The sequence below is a fragment of the Oncorhynchus tshawytscha genome, linkage group LG29 (genome assembly GCF_018296145.1).
Source record: "Oncorhynchus tshawytscha isolate Ot180627B linkage group LG29, Otsh_v2.0, whole genome shotgun sequence".
Taxonomy (NCBI): Eukaryota; Metazoa; Chordata; class Actinopteri; order Salmoniformes; family Salmonidae; genus Oncorhynchus; species Oncorhynchus tshawytscha.
In genome coordinates, this window is record NC_056457.1 from 15630755 (window position 1) to 15652898 (window position 22144).

The window sequence follows — 22144 nt, forward strand, 5'->3', positions numbered from 1 at the left end:
TGTGCAAAGGGTAGGTACTTTGAATATATTTTGTTTTGAACTTTTTTTGCTTACATGATTTCATATTTTTGATGTCTTCACTATTCCACAATGTAGGAAATTGTTTAAAAAAATAACAACCTGGAATGAGTAGGTGTCAATTTTAGGGGTGTGTAATATACACACATGACCTTGGCCTCTGATTTGCTGAGGAAACCTATAATCTTCCCAGAAATAACTTTTTCTGATACCTACAAATTCCTCTTAAAACATCTACCTACATTTGATGGATGTATCAATATGTCCAACCACATCTCGTCTGACTTTTCACACAAATCAAATTTATATTGCCCTTACATCAGCTGATATCTCAAAGTGCTGTACAGAAACCCAGCCTAAAACCCCAAACAGCAAGCAATGCAGGTATAGAAGCACAGTGGCTAGGAAAAACTCCCTAGAAAGGCCAAAACCTAGAAACCTAGAGAGGAACCAGGCTATGAGGGGTGGCCAGTCCTCTTCTGGCTGTGCCGGGTGGAGATTTTAACAGAACATGGCCAAGATGTTCAAATGACCAGCATGGTCAAATAATCACACCCTAAACAGATGCCAATAAGGCAAAATGGGAGGAAGAACTAGCCACTGTCATTTCTGTTGCAGACTGGGAGGATGGCCATACCTGCTCAAGTACCTTGAGATCTTGTCTGATACATTTCAAGATCTTACAGATTACATTATTCCAAAACTAAGCTGCATAGGCTATTTCCTGATACCTCCCCTATGTGATATGTCATGCTGTGGAGGGTACATTACTCTACTGCTTTGTCCTATTCTCTAACCTGCATGGTTATTGGTCTGGAATTTTTAGCATCCTCTGAATTTCTGGAGACTTCAATTGACCCAGACCTGCCTCTGATCATCCTGGGAGTCTCAAACCCTAAACAGATTTACCAAGCCCCAACAAGTGTGTCTCATTTTGGAAAAAAGGAAGTTCCCTCTACCAAATTATGGCTCAGTGATTTAAACACTTTCCACAGTATGTAGTATATTCTGAGCAATAAATTACTCACATTTGGTTGTGTATACTTGGGAGGACTGTGAGCGGGAGCTTCTGCCCTCTTTTTATTTGTACTTTCTACAAAGTACCTATACACCTTGTGTTCAATAACATTTGCTGGTAAAGGGCTAAGTCCCACATGGCACCCTATTCCCTAGGGGGGGGGGGTGTATTTTGAAAATAGCAAAGGGAAAATAAGTTTTACACTATCAAATGCTTAAGATTCCCTCTAATCTGTCATAGGGTTTTTTTTTTTAAATGGACCCATATCTGTTTAACCACAGAATGTAGACACATGCAGTTTTCATACATATAGACAGACTGGTATGGTGATGGATGAATGAGGTTGAAAAGTGGAAGCATTTCCTCAAGGCTAGAGTATTACTGTTTAAATGCACCTTGGAGGGGAGCAAGACTGTTTTATAAAAAATGAAAGGGTAATGTTGCTCAGCATGACTGTATTATGAATGAAATGTCATTACATTTTATGAGTGTTTGCAAAATTGCATCTGTGCCCTTTCCTTTATCTTGAATCACATGAGGTCAGCAATCAGGGTTCTGGTCATCCAACAGTTGCATGAATGTTTTTTTTTGTGCACTGAACTAAATGTATAGTTCCACCATGATAGCTAGAAAAATAATTGTGAAAAGTCAAACATCCGTTGCTAAACAATGCAAATACTGGTTATCCTGAATGACGTGTTCAAGAGAAATGTTTTGCACTGAACACATTCTGAATACACTGCAAATATATGTCCTGTCATTGGGGCAGAGGCATCCCTCATGATGAACAGCTGACATTTAACCCCTGGGCCCACCATGGGGGTTGTGCTGCATAACCAGCCTCCTCTGCTGCGTCCTGTGTGAGGTAGGGTTGTGCCAGTATCCGCTGCAGCAGCTCCACCTATTGATCAGAGTACATAGTAAGTAAAGATAATCTTATGGTTGTTTTAAATGTGGCAGGTACTGTTTTAGTCCAGTGCAAAATAGTGGCAGAATCAAGTACTAATGTTTTGCCTGTTTGCATCCTACATACAATACAACCTGTATTTCAATGTAGTTCAAACAATTTACCTCTGAGAAATCATTCCCCTCAGCCTTCCGTATTGCAGACTCTGCCATCCAGTTTCGCAGCACGTATCTGGGATTGATCCCTGTGGAAAGTTTGATCATCTCAGATGTAAATGGTTTATTTCGTTCTACCAAGCAACAAAAATAACTCAATAACAAACAAGATTAAAGATTATTTGCAAAGGTCCCCTTTCGTCCTTGCCCTTATTCAGTAGGAGAGGACTGCATAATCAGTCAGAGGACTGGAGCGTGCTTATCAGGTCAATCTGTCGGCGTTCCCGTGGCGACTGCTTACTTCTCATCCTGTGTTGACGATCCTCATCAGAATCACCTCCCTGCCTGAGCCATTAAAAACAAAGAATCAATCATCTGACATTATGCCATGAATCTGTGAGACGAATGTTAATCGAGCCAGTTAAATGATAGGCAGAAATAAAACGTTTGCCCTAAAGAGACATACCCAAACGTAATTACTTTTCCTGAATGGCCATAAACAATAACTGGTAATATTGCATAGTTTTAGAAGGGTCTGGAACTCTCCTTTCTGCTAAAAAGTTATACATTGCTGAGGTGTACCCACTTTAGAGGACACAAGCTCAATGACATTGCATCAATAATATGAAAAATCATAAAAATTCTTCCAATTCAACAAAAGTTGGGCAATGGGGCTAGAAATGACAAATGCTTTCAAAATATAGTAACAATCAAACCACTTACTAGAATATTTCACATTTCTTAACTAAAATAAACATGATCATACTTAGTGACGGTATAATATCGGCACTATTTTAAAACATGGGACCCAACGACGTTCACAGAGCGTTTTGTAAAATGCCAGTTGGAAGCTTTGCAGAACTGCTCAAAGTCCCCCAAATATGGGACACAGTTGAGTAATGAGTCATCAGAATATTTGGGAGAAACTGAGGTCATAAAAAGCATATTAACCAAATGTATGATAACAGTGCATTCCTATTGTACATACCTTTTTAATCTATGCAGATACATGCTGACCCACTCGGGGTACATCTTATGCGAAGCCAGGTTCTGCAGGGCCCACATCACCTAACAGGGATGAAAGAGGAGAGGACTTTAGTTCTTTAAGGGGCAATCTACAATTTGAAAAACAATGCATCTTCAGGAATCAATGGCTATATATAACTCTTTTAAAAAGTCAAAAAATTGATGTGGCAATTGCAGATTACCCCTATAATGTAGTTGTTAGTCAGTAGTACATTCTCTTGTGATTGTTTGTAGAGGGTTAATAAGCAATATGTATGACCTTTAAGTTGGACATGTTGTGAAGCTGCTGCATTGAGGCTTCACTCAGCTGTCTGAAGGTCATGGTGAAGTCTGCACCTGTCTCCTCCATCAGCTGAGGAGGATGAAGCCAATCAGAGACACAGGAGAGAGAGAAAGACAGCCAATAAAATGCACTGGACAGGGACAATATACCAACATCAGGTCAAAGGGTTACTCACAGGGTCAGAGATGGACACACACACACGGAATCTTAGAGCAATGAACCACTTGCCTTAAGCAGAAATGCAATGAGATATTCATCCTCCTCCTCCTCGCCAAGTAAATCTAACTTTGCCTTGAACAGTTTGTGAAACCTGGAATGATAAAGTTGATCATAATATTTGGAGGAAAAAGGGAACTTACAGACATATTCAAATGCACACACAACCCAGAGAAATTTAGAGAGAGAGAGAGGGAGAGAGAGAGAGGGAGATAAATTACCTCATCTGGTATATATGTGGGTACCTTTTCAGTACTAGCCCAGCCCTTAAAAAATTTAAAAAACAATGTACTGTCACAGTGTACACTCCCCAACATCCTTTGACAAACAAATGTCATGGGAAAGTAATGATGTACTTTTCTGACGTGTAAACCGATATCACATTTCAGAATTGGTTAAAAATATACTTGTCAGAACAGTTCGTATAACCCTTCCCATGCTTACCCTTGCCTCTGTTCTATGGTCAGCACTGGAGTTAGGGCTTCTAGGAGTTTCTCCAGGTTGAACAGACCAACATTGGCCTGAGCTCCGATACTGTACCTCCCCTCCTCATCAGATGTGTTGGGGACAAAATCTGAAAATATCAGTTTCCTACTTCAACACTAGTGATTCAAATTCCAAAAAGCACTTCTCATTGCAGGTATGTGGTAAAATTACGACCTCTTCAAAGACAAAATAAACCTGCACACTACTCTTATCACTTATTTGATTAAAGCTTACATGATATGTGATACCTAAACATTAAAGGGATACTTCGGGATTCATATTCACCTCCCCAGAGCCAGATAAACTCATGGATACCATTTTTATGTCTCTGCATTCAGTATGAATGAAGTTAGAGGTAGTTTCGCAAGCCAATGCTAACTAGTGTTAGTGCAATGACTGGAAGTCTATGATATCTACAAACACGCTAGCAGTTACCATAGATGTCCAGTCGTTGCGCTAACGCAAGTTACACGCGTACCAAGTAAGCTTTAATCAAAATAAGTGATATGAAGGTTTCTCTTCACTTCTTCGCTACTGTAAAAACAAATCGGCTACCAACAGGCATTCTGTTCAACATATGAAAAATAAATAGAAACCTGTAGGTACAAAATGACAGAAACAGTGGGCCAATATGAATAACATTAGATATCAATATGTCCTGAAAGGGCAGTATATGCATGAATGTACATACTTGGGTTGTAGGCTTCCATAAAGCCAAACGGTCCGTAGTCAATGGTGATAGACAGTAGGCTGAAGTTATCAGTGTTGCATACTCCTGTTAGGGTAATGAAATACTATATAAACACAAAGTTAACCACCGTACAGTATGAACAGAATGGAATTATGTGCATACTGCATGTTAGAATAGTGCCATTTCACAGATTCGTATTTCTCATAAATCACTAAGAAGAGTGTATTTGGACTTGTAAACTGCTCCTAATATCGTAATTGTGACCGATAACGCCAATATCAAATTTGATTGGATTCAAGTGCATAATTTTTCTGAAGTGCAGTAATTTGTCATAAGAAGTACCACTCACCATGTGCAAAGCCAACAGACATCCACTGGGCAATGAGGTGAGCGGTCTCATTCACAACCCTGGAGTAAAATATCTGAGGCCACATACAACAAAAATCAGCATGCACAAAAATATACAGATTGACACATGTTCAGTATAAAATATGTAATGTTTGAGCATTATATACTTAGATCATTGATCCGGTAAGTAGTAGTTAAGTAGTGTACAGTGTGGCAGAAAAGTATTTAGTCAGCCAACAATTGTGCAAGTTCTCCCACTTAAAAAGATGAGGGAGGCCTGTAATTTTCATCATAGGTACACTTCAACTTTGACAGACAAAAGGAGAAAAAAAAAATCCAGAAAATCACATTGTAGGATTTTTTATGAATTTATTTGCAAATTATGGTGGAAAATAAGTATTGGTCAATAACAAAAGTTTATCTCAATACTTTGTTATATACCCTTTGTTGGCAATGACAGAGGTCAAACGATTTCTGTAAGTCTTCACAAGGTTTTCACACACTGTTGCTGGTATTTTGGCCAATTCCTCCATGCAGATCTCCTCTAGAGCAGTGATGTTTTGGGGCTGTTGCTGGGCAACACGGACTTTCAACTCCCTCCAAAGATTTTCTATGGGGTTGAGATCTGGAGACTGGCTAGGCCACTCCAGGACCTTGAAATGCTTCTTATGAAGCCACTCCTTCGTTGCCCGGGCGGTGTGTTTGGGGTCATTGTCATGCTGAAAGACCCAGCCACGTTTCATCTTCAATGCCCTTGCTGATGGAAGGAGGTTTTCACTCAAAATCTCACGATATATGGCCCCATTCATTCTTTCCTTTACACGGGTCAGTCGTCCTGGTCCCTTTGCAGAAAAACAGCCCCAAAGCATGATGTTTCCACCCCCATGCTTCACAGTAGGTATGGTGTTCTTTGGATGCAACTCAGCATTCTTTGTCCTCCAAACACGACGAGTTGAGTTTTTACCAAAAAGTTCTATTTTGTTTTCATCTGACCATATGACATTCTCCCAATCTTCTTCTGGATCATCCAAATGCTCTCTAGCAAACTTCAGACGGGCCTGGACATGTACTGGCTTAAGCAGGGGGACACGTCTGGCACTGCAGGATTTGAGTCCCTGGCGGCGTAGTGTGTTACTGATGGTAGGATTTGTTACTTTGGTCCCAGCTCTCTGCAGGTCATTCACTAGGTCCCCCGTGTGGTTCTGGGATTTTTGCTCATTTTTGCTCACTTCTTGTGATCATTTTGACCCCATGGGGTGAGATCTTGCATGGAGCCCCAGATCGAGGGAGATTATCAGTGGTCTTTGTATGTCTTCAATTTCCTAATAATTGCTCCCACAGTTGATTTCTTCAAACCAATCTGCTTACCTATTGCAGATTCAGTCTTCCCAGCCTGGTGCAGGTCTACAATTTTGTTTCTGGTGTCCTTTGACAGCTCTTTGGTCTTGGCCATAGTGGAGTTTGGAGTGTGACTGTTTGAGGTTGTGGACAGGTGTCTTTTATACTGATAACAAGTTCAAACAGGTGATTAATACAGGTAATGAGTGGAGGACAGAGGAGCCTCTTAAAGGTCTGTGAGAGCCAGAAATCTTGCTTGTTTGTAGGTGACCAAATACTTATTTTCCACCATAATTTGCAAATAAATCAATAAATCAAACAAATCCTGGATTTTCTTTCTCATTTTGTCTGTCATAGTTGAAGTGTACCTATGATGAAAATTACAGGCCTCTCTCATCTTTTTAAGTGGGAGAACTTGCACAATTGGTGGCTGACTAAATACTTTTTTGCCCCACTGTATCTAAGCCTAAATGTCAATTATTAACAAAGCTCAAAGGCAAATTAGACCATTGTAGGCCAAGATGATGAAGAGAGGTTCAGAAATAATTAGAGGCATTTTATTTTTTGAGTATTCAGGTCATTCATTTCCAATGCCCAGCGTGATAAAGTCACATCAGTCCTAGAGTGAGCTACAATGCTCTCGGAAAAGTATTTAGACCCCTTGACTTTTTCCACATTTTGTTACGTTACAGTCGTATTCTAAAATGTATTACAAATGTATAAAACATTTGCCTCAGCAATATACACACAATACCCCATAAGGACAAAGCGAAAACAGAAATATCTTATTTACATAAGTATTCAGACCCTTTGCTATGAGACTCGAAATTGAGCTCAGGTGCATCCTGTTTCCATTGATCATCCTTGAGATGTTTCTACAACTTGATTGGAGTCCACCTGTGGTAATTTCAATTGACTGGACATGATTTGGAAAGGCACACAACTGTCTATATAAGGTCCCACAGTTGACAGTGCATGTCAGAGCAAAAACTAAGCCATGAGGTCGAAGGAATTGTCCGTAGAACTCTGAGACAGGATTGTGTCAAGCAGTGGTGGAAGAAGTACCCAATTGTCATACTTGAGTAAAAGTAAAGATACCTTCATAGAAAATTACTCAAAAATACTACTTGAGTAAGTCTGAAAGCATTTGGTTTAAAATATACTTAAGTATCAAAAGTAAATGTAATTGCTAAAACATACTTAAGTATCAAGTATCATTTCAAATTCCTTATATTAAGATAACCATATGGCACTATTCTTGTTTTTTATTTATTTATGTATGGCCAGGGGCACACTCCATCACTCAGACAAACAAAGCATTTGTGTTTAGTGAGTCCACCAGATCAGCGGCAGTAGGGATGACCAGGGATGTTCGCTTGATAAGTTTGTGAATTGGACCATTTTCTTTTCCTGCTAAGCATTCAAAATGTAACGAGTACTTTTGGGTGTCAGGGAAAATGGATGGAGTTATAAGTACATTATTTTCTTTAAGAATGTAGTAAAGTCAAATTTGTCAAAAAGATAAATAGCAAAGTAAAGTACAGATACCCCCCAAAATACTTAAGTAGTACTTTAAAGTATTTTTACTTTTGTACTTCACACTACTAGTGTGGAGGCAGAGATCTAGGGAAGGGTACCAAGACATTTCTGCAGGATTGAGAATCCCCAAGAACATAGTAGCCTCCATCATTCTGAAATGGAAGACATTTGGAACCATCAAGACTTCATAGAGTTGGCTGCCCAGCCAAACTGAGCAATCAAGGTGGTAGAGTGGCCAGATGGAAGCCACTCCTTGGAGTTTGCCAAAAGGCACCTACAGACTCTCAGACCATGAGAAACAAGATTCTCTGGTCTGATGAAACCAATATTGAAAACTTCGGCCTGAATGCCAAGCGTCACATCTGGAGGAAACCTGGCACCATCCCTACGGTGAAGCATGGTGGTGGCAGCATCATGCTGTGGGGATGTTTTTCAGCGGCATGGACTGGGAGACTAGCCAGGTTCGAGGGAAAGATGAACGGAGTAAAGTACAGAGAGATCCTGAATGAAAATCTGCTCCAGAGCACTCAGGACCTCAGACTGGGACGAAGGTTTACCTGCCAACAGGACAACGACCCTAAGCACACAACCAAGACAACGCAGGAGTGGCTTCGGGAGAAGTGTCTGAATGTCCTTGAGTGGCCTTGCCAGAGCCCGGACTTGAACCCGATTGAACATCTCTGGAGAGACCTGAAAATAGCTGTGCAGAGACGCTCCCCATCCAACCTGACAGAACTTGAGAGGATCTGCAGAGAAGATTGTAGCGTCATACCCAAGAAGACTCGATGCTGTAATCACTGCCAAAGGTGCATCAACAAAGTACTAAGTAAAGGGTCTGAATACTTATGTAAATGTAATATCTGTTTTTTTTTTGGGGGGGGGGTTTTCCGAAAAAATATATATATGTTTTTGCTTTGACATTATGGGGTAGTGTGTGTAGATTGATGAGGGGAAAAAACTATTTCATAACTTTTAGAATAAGGCTGTAACGTAACAAAATGTGGAAAAAGTCAAGGGGTCTGAATACTTTCCCGAAGGCACTGTATGCTGTTGTTTTTACAGGTCTTTTCAACAGAGCATTAGTGTAACTAATAATGAGGTTTAGTTTTCCCCTCATGATTATAAAATAGGCCTATTGAAAATGTAGAAAAAACACAAACATTGAAAATAGACTTCTCATCACTCACCAAATACTTGCCTGGATCATTTGAATCAATGGAAGGAAAATGCTCCTGTATCACAAAGTCCAACAGTTTCCTGAAAATGAAAACATTTCATGTCCAGAGTTAGAAAGATTCCCTATACACTCCAGCTGTCAATTTCACGGTGATCCATTTATAATATGTGTATTCTGATACAGTATGTTAATTCTTTGTTTCTGTATTCTTTTGAATGTTATTATGTATACACACCTGTCTATGATCTGAGCCCTTCACGAGGAAAGAAATAAGTCAAATAAATAGTTGTTCACAAAAAAAGAAGATCTGTGTATGCTAACCTTAAAAGGTCAAGTTCTTCAGCTTTAGCCAGAACCTCCAATGATCCGATCCGGAACCATGACGTGGCCAGCCGCAGGACAACCGCTCCTGGGGGGAGAGCATCCAGAGATTACGGCAGGAAGGGGAAATATACATTTACATTTGAGTCATTTAGCAGACGCTCTTATCCAGTGCGACTTACAGTTGGCGCATTCATCTTAAGATAGCTAGGTTAATCAACCACATATCTCATATCTCACAGTAAGCACATTTTTCCACAATAAAGATGCTATCAGCAAAGTTCTTGCTAGTAAGAAAAGACAAGTGGGAGTGTCAGTGCAAGAAAACATGGCTTGGCACACGCTTTTGCCATATGAAGTATCATAAGTAAAAATGTAAAAATCCCTGGGTCAAACCAGTCAACAGTGCCAAATAACATACTGTATATATATATTTTTTTAAATACTAATATTTCATACTTTTAGGTTACACATTATTTACATGCTTCAGATGAATAAAAAACGATTAACTTAGAAATAACATTTAACCTATAAAAATCTATGAGAACAGTACAATTACGTCAATGTGTGCATGAGTCTGCACATTGAGTAGCAAAAGGCGAGGTTGCCCTTAAGATAGAGAGTAAGGACATAGCTGATCTTGTCACGCCCTTACCTCTCTCCTTCTTTACTTTCCCATTGTAGAACTGGTCCCTCCACACTGCCTCTTCACTTACAATAAGGCTTGGAGATAAAAGCAACACATTTTACAACAAAGAATAAACTGAAAAATGTCTGCATAGCAACCAACACTACAGTCATGGCGTTGGCCTGGGGGATAGGTTTATGACAGTCATAAATACCTCTTCCCATCCTTTTTCCTCTCTCTACCCTACTGTTGTTACATTTGCAAAAACGTTGGTTAACATAGAGATTCTGGGAACATCAGAAGGTGGGGGGAAATTAACTATATTCTGGTAATCCGACCAATTGAACATATGCGGTGGTACTTAATGAAAATGATGTCAGTTCGGTTGTCATCTGAGACATTCTCATCAATGATAAGATGATATAAACTCTACAGTAGAAAGTCTACACATCAGAGTTATCGGATTCACATGGAATTGTTGTTCAATTTAAATATTTGAATATGAAATTATTCGTGATGGGATGAAATGTGATTTTAGCTTCTAAAATGTGAGAATTGGGTTTTCATAAGACAGGGCTCTGCTCAATCAGTGGCCCGCCCCTGTGAAGGGGCATGGGCTATAAAACTTTTCAAACACGCCCTCCTCTCCCTTCCTATATAAGCCCTTGACGACAATATAACCTCCTGTTCCGAGGATGTAGGACGACGTTCCGATGTCAGAATGGTTCAGATAATAACTACCGAACAAAGCCAACATCAGCGTGAGCTTTGGTTGCGAATGGTATGTACTTTGAACTCTTATTCACTACAGAAGTGATACCTCCTAGCCGTTGAGTTAGCAACAGCAGATGCAACGAGGGTTAGGAAGGAACAGACAGAGTATCCCGTCTATCACCCAACGACGTTACTACAACGTATCCAATTGACAACCAGAGACATTCTTCAAAGGACTCGGTTTGGCAACACAGCCTTCCAACTACCACCAACCTACCGAAGCACAGCTCAGAGTAAATATTTTTTGCATTTTCCTTTTCCAAATGGGCGGTAATTTAGAATGCATCAGATACTGTATTTACGATAGCACAGCTTCTCCCTGTGTCCCTCAGTCTTCCCGCTCTTTCACTCAAACTCAGCCCTTTTCCTTTGTGTAACAAGCTGTCATATCTGTTCCGCCCGCTAGGGACGTTTTCCTTTATGACGTAATTTATAATCAAGTTATGATTTAATTATGTGTATGTGTAATTATGTGTGATTAGTTAGGTATTTAGTAAATAAATAATTAAACCCAATTTTGTATTGCTGATTCAAATTGTTAGCCAGGGTTCATGCAGATAACCAAGAATTTACAACTTTCAGATGAGACTGAATTAAGATGACGATTGATATTGACTGCTATTGATGTAAAATATTACTAGGTCTTTAAGAGTTCATTCGGAAGATAACAGCTCTATAAATATTATTTAGTGGTGCCCGACTCTCTAGTTAATTACATTTAATTACATTTGCATGATTAGCTCAATCAGGTGATATTAATTTCGGAGAAATTATTTTATAGAATAGCATGTCATATCACTTAATCCGGCATAGCCAAAGACACGACACTACATACCTCCTCTTACATTGATCCCACACTCAAAGCTTAACCCAAAACATGCTTGACCCCTAGCTGTCTCCAAAAGGATGATACCCAATTGAGCAACTGTCAACATGTCCAGTCTCACATTTATAATGGAACACTAGTCACTTTAATCATGTTGACATATTTTGTATTACTCATATCATATGTCTATACTGTTTTCTATTCTATTCTACTGTATTTTAGTCTATGCTGCTCCGGCATTGCTCGTCCAAATATTTATATATTCTTAATTACATTCCTTTACTTCAGATTTGTGTGTATTGTTGTGAAATTGTTAGATATTACTTGTTAGATATTACTGCACAGTTGGAGCTAGAAACACAAGCATTTCGCTACATCCGCAATAACATCTGCATGTGACCAATAACATTTGATTTGATCTCAACCATGTTGAAACAGCTGATGGCTGGAACAGAAGAAGTGATCTGAATGATAACATTAAAGGTCCTTGAGTAGACCTAGTTTGAGTTCCTGCCCGACTACATTGCTGACGCATGCCAGACCTTATAACGCTTGGATAGGTATTTAACATATCAGCTAACCACATCATATGATATAGCCACCTGCTGCCTGATTGCACAGTCAATGACGTGGCAGTTAACAATTGGTTGATGCAATGCAACGCCTGCGCATATAGTCGGACAGGAACACGGCCAGAGGAGGCTGGTGGGAGGAGATATAGGAGGACAGGTTCATTGTAACAGCTGGAATGGAACCAATGGAATGGTACCAAACACATGGAAATGGTACCAAACACAATGTTTCACTCCATTCCATTGACCATTCCAGCCATTACAATGAGCCCATCCTCCTATAGCTCCTCCCACCAGCTTCCTCTGAACCCAACCCTACTGTTGTATCTACCTGTCTGTTCTGTGTGTTGATGTTAGCAATCTAGGCCATCTGCACCCGCCTCTCACTGTTTATCCAATGGATTAGCCCTAGACTCTGATTCAAGTTAATATTAAAAGTTGTTTTTTTCTGAGAAGATCATAGACTACATTGTTGAGAATAGACAGCAATCTAAAACAATTAAATCTGCATTGAATTGTGAACAATGAAGGGGTCATTTTGGAGTCTTGTGTTTTTATCTTCTGAGATTTTTGGATGGAGTGAGATTTCTTTTGAGAGAGAAAGGGAGCTAAAACCATAGAGATAGGTACTCATCATGGATATAATCCATTTTAGCATGGACATTGCCATTGATATGGGACATTGCCATCATCCACCGTTTTAAAGTTGTCAAGTAGACAACTGGGTGGGGATTCCTATGGGTTGTAGCGTCAATGGCGCTGCCCATGCTGTCACAGATGGTATAATGGCACAGATGTAAAGATGAGTCCTTTATCTATCTATCTCTATGGCTAAAACTCTGTTTGAGTTGTATATCAGAGTGCTCTCTTGTATCAAACAATTGTATGGTAGGGTAGTGTTTGACAGACAGCAGTCAAAGCAGCTCATTGGCCTGGTTACCTGGCAGCTCTGCTAGTAGGAACACCCAGAAAGTGCATGGCCTCGCTGCACAGGAACTCTCTGACTGAGGAGCGGACCACAGCTCGGCCATCTCCTGACCTGTAGTACAACAGACAACCTTTCTCATAAGGTTTTCTTGGGCTCAATCCCAAATCAACCCCTAGACCCTACGCACTTGTGGAGATCTGAGAGGATTTGTTGGGCCTAAGCAATACGGTAAAACTTCCTCCTAGCCTATCAGAGAGCAAGCTGGAACTATTACCAAATTGCTTAAATCCTCTCATATCTCCACAAGTGCATAGGACGTAGGGTCTAGGGGTCGATTTGGGATATGGCCTCACTGTTAGGTCAGGCTAGAAATTTTACACCTGTTGGTCATGGTCTATAAAAATATAAAAGTGTAGATTTGACCTTGAATATGGAGTCTTTCCTGAGCCTTTGAGCTGGAGTTCCCATCTTTCACCCTTTCTGTGAAAGAACACACACAAGATGACTCATGTGTACCCTGCTGGCAAAGCAGGTTGAAATGCTGTCATTACAACCTCAACCTTCTGTGTAGTCATGGATCCATTCCCAGTTCTACTGACCTGCTAGTATATTCACCAAGGAGATGTGCTCGGCCATCTCCTAACTGACCTGCCCAGTAGCCAAACTAAAAGAATAAAGAAAACATCACTAGTATTTAGTCATAAACAAGTAGGTTCTTCAAAGTTCAATGTGGTATTAGGAGGGACTAAGCAATTGATACAGAAAAAAAGTGATGAAAAAGGAATAATGGTATAGAGATGGTACAGTACCTGGTGACCCCCATATCTGTGTGTCAGAGGGCTGGATCCAGGAAAAAGTTTACCACCACTGAAGTACTGTAGGAAATCCTCTGACTGGGACACTGCAACATCTAGACCCAACATTCCCTCAATGACCTCCTGGAAAAACAAAGCTACATTAGAATATGTAGTAGCTCCTTCTATTAAGCTGTTATGACAGTGTTATAACACTTATTCTAGGTTAATTCACATCCATTGTAAACCACATTTCTTGACAATATCTAGTCCCTGGAAGTAATTTGCAAAATGACCTTTGAAACAGCCACAAGTCTCAGAGGGCCTTTGAGTGGGGTTGGGTCAGACTCTGAAAAAATGCAGTTCTTCACAGAGCGAACAAAGATGCCATCCACTTGGTCAAGGGGGAAGGCTTCTGCAAGAAAAGTCAAACAAAGTTATTTACAAATATGTTTGATCATGCAAATAACTGTCAAAACTTTACTGGGCATTTGGTTGACAAAGAATGCAATTCTGAGGGATTTACCTAATAGCTTTTTACACGATAGTTTGAAGTGGTCCAAACCGTGCAAGTGTTTCTCCACACTCTTGTTGAAGTTGAAAGCATGAATGTAGTGTTGTCGGTCTGACATAGTGTCAGCAGGACCGTGACAGCTTTCAATAGTTTCACAATAGTCCATACATGCAGACATGATGATTAGGTTTGCCAAACCTAAAAGAACATAGCTTGAGGCACTGTAAATCACCATTATTGCAACTCAAAATTACCTAGCTAGCAAAACTGACAGCTGATTGCTGGCTACAACGTCACCATTAGTTAACTCTCTGATGAGATCCACACTGCTTGATCCATATGTCATAAGAGACTATCAAGTTTCTTAACTATCTCGTGCATTCCTCTTTTTGCGGCACCTGACCATCACTATCACATAAGACATTAACTTTACAGTGAGACAGTGGCATACTCTCTACTAAAGCAGGTTACAAGACAACAAAACAGGGATTGTTTGTTGCTGTCGAATACTTCCTGATTTCTAAAACGTCATGTCGTCAACCAACGTAATTTGAGTTCTTCCGCTTCCGGCGTCATATTGTGTAATATTTTCCAGCAATGTGTGGAGGAACATGGCGATACCGTGGAGGCACTGTTGGAGGTGGACTACAGGCGCTACGAGTACAAGTGTACTAGAAACCATATGCGGTTTAAATGGAAGGTCTGCTACGTTTGCTGCTTTGTCTTTGCGAGGAACGGGGGCCGTCGCTGGCTCGGGAAAGGAGGTAGGTAACGTGCGCCCGTGTCAGTGCCAAGATTTCGCCGGGCGGGAGTGCTGTCAACCCAATCAAGGTCAACCAGTATATAACACAGAATTTGCAAGCTGATCTTATTAATGAGTTGTAGCTTGACTGGTGTAGCTATATTGGGATTTAGTCCAGTTTAGTTCACTTTATTCCAGTTGTTGTAGCGAACTAAAAACATATATGTTATGAAGGACATTGGTTTTGTATATATAGTTACAGTGAAGATTGTTGCTATATGACAAGATGGTTTGGATTTCTAGCTAGCCATATCTTGCTGGTTTGTTATGCATTCTCAGTTTAGCTAAAGGTCAAGACAATTCATGTCATTGCAGGGCTACACTGTACCAAGCCTTGCACTTGATTTTTCTCACTGGCTTATCTCTTTTAGTTCAGAAGGGACACTAGGTTGTTGGGTTGGGCCGATGTATGATTAAATCTAATAATATCATAATATTTCACACTGACGATATATCGTCATGGAGAAGACTATACTTTATTCCCCTCAAACTCAGCCAGCTCCACTTTGTTTTTTCGTCATTCCCATCTAACCAGGGACTGATTTAGACCTGGGACACCAGGTGGGTGGAATGAATTATCAGGTAGAACACATAACCAGCATGTTCTGGACCTCGTAGGGTAAGAGTTGAATAACCCTGCTCAATCTGAAATTCACAAATAAACAATGTGCAGTTTTATAAATTAGGCTGTATCAAATATGTTGAAAATGAAGTGAATGACCTAAACCTTGTTTTTGTTTTGTAAGATTATTTAATAAGAACGCGACTGCAGTCTGTTTGCTTATTTATGATATAATAAAGTCTGGATTTATCTAGTCATTAACGGAGCAAAACGATTATATCGGATATTGCAACATTTGGAGTAGTTTATCATAGAGGTCTCCCCAAATATCACCCAATCCTACCATGTTGTTACTAGACAGAACTGTCAGTGGGTAGCCTACATTGCTTGGTCAAGAGTATGTGGTTCATAGCCTAGAATAACCTAAACTAGGCTACCTCACAATGACATCATGTCCTTAATAAGTAACTTGAGGAAAAGTTGTCAAATGCCCGCCTGACTAAAGGTTTGGCTACATGTGCTTAAGTTGTTGTGCTCAGGTTATTCATTTGTGACATTAATTTATTTCAGAGACTATCCTCCAGGCCTGAAGACACAACATCAATAGGCAACTATATTCTGACAAGGTGAGTCTGAGATTGAAATATTATATGCAGTAATTTATATAGATAGAGAAATATGATATACAGTACCACTCAAAAATTTGGACACCTACTTATTCAAGGGTTTTTATTTATTTTGACTATTTTCTACATTGTAGAGTAATAGTGAAGACATCAGAACTATGAAATGGAACATATGGAATCATGTATTAACCAAAAAGTGATAAACAAATAAAATAAATGTATTCTTCAAAGTAGCCACCCTTTGCCTTGATGGCACCTTTGCCCACTCTTAGCATTCTCTCAACCAGCTTCATGAGGAATGTTTTTCAACAGTCTTGAAGGAGTTCCCACATGCTGAGCACTTGTTGGCTGCTTTTCCTTCACTCTGCAGTCCAACTCATCCCAAGCGATTGTAGAAGCCAGGTCATCTGATGACGCACTCATCACTCTCCTTCTTGATCATATAGCCCATACACAGCCTGGATTTGTGTTTTGAGTCATTGTCCTCTTGAAAAACAAATGATAGGCCAACTAAGCGCAAACCAGATGGGATGGTGTATCGCTGCAGAATGCTGGGGTGGCCATGCTGGTTAAGTGTGCCTTGAATTTTAAATAAATCACAGACAGTGTCAGAAGCTAAGCACCATCACACCTCCTCCTCCATGCTTCACGGTGGGAGCCACACAAGCGGAAATCATCCGTTCACCTACTCTGCGTCTCAAAGACACGGCGGTTGAAACCAAAAATCTCAAATTTGGAATCATCAGACTAAAGGACAGATTTTGACCGGTCTAATGTCCATTGCTTGTCTTTCTTGGCCCAAGCAAGGCTCTTCTTATTGGTGTCCTTTAGTAGTGGTTTCTTTGCAGTAATTTGACCATGAAGGCCTAATTCACGAAGTCTCTGAACAGTTGATGTTGAGATGTGTCTATATATATATCTTCCCTCTAAACATTACATATTTAGTGATGTGGGTAATAAAGTGTTCCTCCTCCCTCAATGTAACCTGACCACGGCCCCCATTCCTCACTAATCCACAGCTCTCCATCCTTATCAGTGACTGCAACCATGTGATGGCCTTTCCTTTACTCAATACATTCCAAGCTTAATTGACTCCACCACATACATTCCTCCTACAGATAACCAGTAACTTCTGGTGTAGAAAGCAGACTGTGGCACTCCTCATTTCCATAGGATACCTGACGATTTTAACAATATTTCAAGTTTAGAAGTCAGAACCCATCACTTGAACTCTGAAGCATTTATTTGGGCTGTAATCTGAGGTGCAGTTATTCTTATGAAATTATCCTCAGCAGCAGAGGTAACTCTGGGTCTTCCTTTCCTGTGGCGGTCCTCATGAGAGCCAGTTTCATCATGGCGCTTGATGGTTTGTGTGACTGTACTTGAAGAAACTTTCAAAGTTCTTGACATTTTCCAGATTGACTGACCTTCATGTCTTAAAGTAATGATGGACTGTTGTTTCTCTTTGCTTATTTGAGCTGTTCTTGCCATAATATGGACTTGGTCTTTTACCATGATTCCATATGTGTTATTTCATAGTTTTGAAGTCTTCACTATTATTCTACAATAAAGAACCCTTGAATGAGTAGCCGCGTCCAAACTTTTGACTGGCACTGTATATAGATGTGATAATTGTTATATATACTTGTGCATATTTATTTTACAGTAGGCACAAATCAAGGTTGCTTTACCCCACACAAAAGCCTTGCTGCTGCAAAAGGATACACAGTGATGCCAAGTTGAAGGACCCGTTCACACTAGCCCAAAAAGACTTGAACCATTTGTATGATGATATTAAAAAGGTAAGTCGCCTGACTTGGTGTCATCATGTAGCATGGTCACAGTGGCGTGTGCTTCTTACTCCGTCTCATTTAGCTTCTATGCCCAGTTCAGACTACTGTGACTGGTTTTTAAAGTTACGTAACCCCAATAAAGGTGATTTTTCTGTTCTTCACAGGAGCTTTTTGTGTCCAAATCAGAGCTGAAGTCCTTATGTGACTACTACTTTGACGGGAAGGGCAAGGCCTTCCGACCAATGATAGTGGTGCTGATGGCCCGGGCCTGCAATATTCACAGCAACAGAGACGGGTAAGATATTATCCTGGGTATAGTGCAGTTAACTAGGTAGGCAGAATGGATACTAGGTACATACATACCTGGTAGTAAGTAGCCTAATGGTGTACAGGAGGCAGACTTGGGTGAGAAACTATGCTAATGAAATGTATCTATCTAGCACACACACCAGGAACCACTTGGCACAAGTGACTGGGGAGAATGCACATTTTTAGAAAGGTAAGATAGGCTGTACCCTATGATTGCTGTTTATGACTTCATTGCCGGAGATGGATGTAGGCTATTACAGTTGAAATGAGTCATGCCCATGCTATTTCATTGCAATAACCATTTCATAAAAGTATTTATTCAGGCTGCCCTTATCAGTGATTGTCTATTGAACCAATAGGTGTGACTATGTAGTTCTGTCTGTCTGTGTAGAGATCTGCTCCCAGGTCAGCGGTCCATAGCTATGATCTCTGAAATGATCCACACCGCCAGCCTGGTCCACGATGATGTCATCGATGGCTCGGACAAGCGGAGGGGGAAGACCACCATCAACGAAGTGTGGGGGGAGCGAAAGGTGAGCGGAGTCCCCCGACCTGGGTTTTGTCTGTTAGGAGTAGCCAGTCATGGTGTCATATTACACACTACACTAAGCAATTCAACTACAACATATGCAGTTCATGTTATTGAGGGAAATGGTCATATGAAATGGCCCAAGTAGTCTTGAAAAAAAATGCAAGACTAACAACGTTTGTAATGCGTCTTATGATAAACTAATACACCCTAGTTGTGAGATCGTATGACTGTTTGGTTTTATTAATCATGTGTTCTCTTAACTCTCCCAGGCCATTTTAGCTGGAGATTTCATCCTCTCGGCAGCCTCCATGGCTCTGGCCCGTATCGGCAACAACACAGTGGTGTCAGTGCTGTCTCAGGTCATAGAGGATCTGGTGCGAGGTAAGGACCCAAACAAGTATGTTGCGTAGTATCGTTGTTGCGTTGCACAAGATATGCAGTCCGTTTCAGTTCAAACAGTTCATTTTTATCTGTTTCCTTGGCTGTTTCAGTTACTGTACACTTTACCAGAACTACACTTTGAGTTTTCTGTTTGCTTATCACCATTACCCGCCCTGTTACAGTTAAGACTGTTTTGTAAGGGGAAATGAGTAATCAATGTTCAAGATTACCAAAGCGTATAGGAAACACTGTCTCTGTTCACACTAACATATTTGTTGATGTTCCAGGGGAATTCATGCAGCTGGGCTCCAAGGAGAACGAGAGCGAGAGATTCAAGCACTACCTCGAGAAGAGCTTCAAGAAGACTGCCAGTCTTATAGCGAACAGTTGTAAAGCAGTATGTACGTTCTATCTCCACAATAATAACAGACTTTCAGGAAGTCCTAGGGCAGAACTGAAAAGGTGTGTGTTGACTGGCTGTCATTTTCCATTCAAGGTATCTATTCTGGTGAACTCTGACCCAGAGGTACAGGAAATAGCCTTTCAGTACGGGAGGAACGTAGGCATCGCCTTTCAGGTACATTTCTGATATTTGCTTTTGCCTCTTGAATGGGTGTTGTATAATCTTTTAATTTGAAGTTATTAAACTTGACTTAATGTTAATTCTGTGTGGCCTAGCTGGTGGATGATGTGCTGGACTTCACAGCATGCGCCAGCCAGCTAGGAAAGCCTTCGGCTACAGACCTTAAGCTGGGCCTGGCAACCGGACCAGTCTTATTTGCCTGTCAACAGGTGTGTTCTGTGTGTTTATTGTGAGAGTTGAACAGTCAACCTTTAGCTCCCCATATGGGAAATGAGTAACTCTTCTAGTTACTGTCCAACATAGCTATTTCTAGATGACTGACTGGTATGTATGTAATGTATGTGCCTAACTGTGTAGTCTGTGACAGTATATTTTACCGTTTCCTCTTTAGTTTCCTGAGCTGCATGCTATGATTATGAGGCGGTTCAGCACCACTGGAGACGTGGATCGGGCCTGGCAGTATGTCCTGGAGGTAAGGCTGTTGATGAAGATGGAAGGACACATTTCTACCTTTTGTGAGAATTGCGTGTTTTAAAAATAATCTGGAAATTCTATTGGTCCTACGGTTATGTTGTCTGCCTCTGCATTGCTTAGTATTTGGGGTTTTATACTGGGTTTCTGTAAAGCACTTTGTGACAACTGCTGATGTAAAAAGGGCTTCATAAAATACACCCGCCTGGTTTCTCCTTCCCTCAGAGTGATGGTGTGGATCAGACCAACTACCTGGCCCAGAGCTACTGCCGGGAGGCCATCCGGCAGATCAGCCTGCTCAGGCCCTCCCCAGAACGGGACGCCCTCATCAGGCTCACTGAGATGGTCCTCACCCGCGACAAGTGAGCTCCCACCCCCAGGCTTCACTTCCTGTCCTGTGGAAGCCCCCACCCCCCCACCCCTCCCCATGGAGGGTTAGATGCCAGGATGATGAGGAGAGAAGGTGGTTAATGTTTCATCAGTGACATTCCCAGTGGGTCCTGATGGAGCATTGTTTATGCAGCTTTTTGTACATAACATAAGTTAAAGTTGGAACTAAACGGTGCATACACAGGTTCTTCAGGACTGACTTTTGAGTGAGATGCACTGCTTCATATTACCCATGGCTTCTTTCTCTCCTCTGGAAAACCCTTAGGTCCTCACAGAAAAGAGTATATGTTATTGACACCAGTGGTTTTTAATGCTAGTCCTGTAGGACCCCTGCATCTACAGGTTTCTGAACCAACCCCCCACCTATTCTTCAATTGAACTTCAACAAAGCGTTAAAATAGCGCGTCAATGAGGCATGAACACAGACCTATATGCACAGGGACCCTCCAGGATCATTGTTGAAACATGATTTTCAGTGTAAACAAGCTGTATTTGGTCATCAAAGGCGGTTGTTATTACACGTGATGCTTGGGGCGGGATGGACCCTGCAGAATCATTGTAATTCCATGATGAGTATCATTATTGTGTGTGTGGATCTGTATTAAGACCTTGCTCGAAGATCCGCCCGCAGTCCGCACCGTAACGGCCAAATGTCAAACGTTTGTCAGGGTGACTCGTCAATTGGAGAATGTTCTATTGTAGGTAATTCCTGTCACAAGTGCTTAAAGGTCCCAAACAGTCATTCTGATTCCCATGTAACGCAGCCTTTTGAGTGACTGAAACATCACCCACAATATTTTAAAGTTTGAGAATTTTTTTTAAATTCTTTTATGTCAAACTACCACCAGGAAGTACGAAAAGATTGAGTCAGTGGGCGGGGAGCTAGTAGGCTGAGTGGGCGGGCGTTCCCAAGAACCGCCAATGTCAAGCAACATGGATGCAGTTTTAGTGAGATTATCTCAAGCAAATTTGCTGAAACACAAAAGGAACTCGAACAACATTGAAATTGCATGCAACATCCAATGGTTTCACTAATTATTTGTTTATCCTCTTTGGTTATTGTAACTATCAATGTAGACAAAATGTTGGCTATATAATTTAGTGAGCTATCCCAAATGGAATTGTCAGCACTGTTT

At 40.8% G+C, this 22144-nt stretch overlaps 2 protein-coding genes across 6 annotated transcripts; one reads left to right on the top strand and one right to left on the bottom strand.

Moving 5' to 3' along the window:
• Window positions 1–1474: 1474 nt before the first annotated feature.
• Window positions 1475–15101, bottom strand: LOC112227863 (protein adenylyltransferase SelO, mitochondrial). Of its 3 annotated transcripts, none has more exons than XM_024392827.2 (19): window positions 14572–15099; window positions 14342–14460; window positions 14061–14189; window positions 13851–13915; window positions 13675–13731; window positions 13264–13362; window positions 10179–10246; window positions 9524–9611; window positions 9213–9282; window positions 5150–5222; window positions 4801–4884; window positions 4068–4197; window positions 3845–3889; window positions 3636–3717; window positions 3384–3476; window positions 3087–3166; window positions 2400–2443; window positions 2108–2187; window positions 1475–1937 (listed from the first exon to the last, which is right to left on the bottom strand). In XM_024392827.2, the coding sequence occupies exons 1-19, from the start codon at window positions 14792–14794 to the stop codon at window positions 1815–1817; spliced, it is 1752 nt and encodes a 583-aa protein (XP_024248595.1). In that variant the 5' UTR covers window positions 14795–15099; the 3' UTR covers window positions 1475–1814. The 3 variants fall into 3 exon arrangements, 2 of the variants coding, with proteins under 2 accessions (XP_024248595.1, XP_024248596.1); XR_006080318.1 differs by having other exon boundaries at window positions 1919–1937; window positions 2307–2443; window positions 14572–15101; XM_024392828.2 differs by lacking the exon at window positions 3845–3889 and having other exon boundaries at window positions 14572–15100.
• Window positions 15102–15128: 27 nt separating this feature from the next.
• Window positions 15129–21820, top strand: LOC112227864 (all trans-polyprenyl-diphosphate synthase PDSS1). 3 transcript variants are annotated; one of them, XM_024392830.2, is made up of 11 exons: window positions 15129–15323; window positions 16494–16549; window positions 18216–18351; window positions 18507–18637; window positions 19043–19184; window positions 19453–19564; window positions 19852–19961; window positions 20061–20141; window positions 20243–20356; window positions 20539–20619; window positions 20844–21820. In XM_024392830.2, exons 1-11 carry the CDS (start codon window positions 15171–15173, stop codon window positions 20982–20984), a joined length of 1257 nt encoding a protein of 418 aa, XP_024248598.1. In that variant the 5' UTR covers window positions 15129–15170; the 3' UTR covers window positions 20985–21820. The 3 variants fall into 3 exon arrangements, with proteins under 3 accessions (XP_024248598.1, XP_024248599.1, XP_024248600.1); XM_024392831.2 differs by lacking the exon at window positions 20243–20356; XM_024392832.2 differs by lacking the exons at window positions 15129–15323; window positions 16494–16549; window positions 18216–18351 and adding an exon at window positions 18783–18841.
• The last annotated feature ends 324 nt before the right edge of the window (window positions 21821–22144 follow it).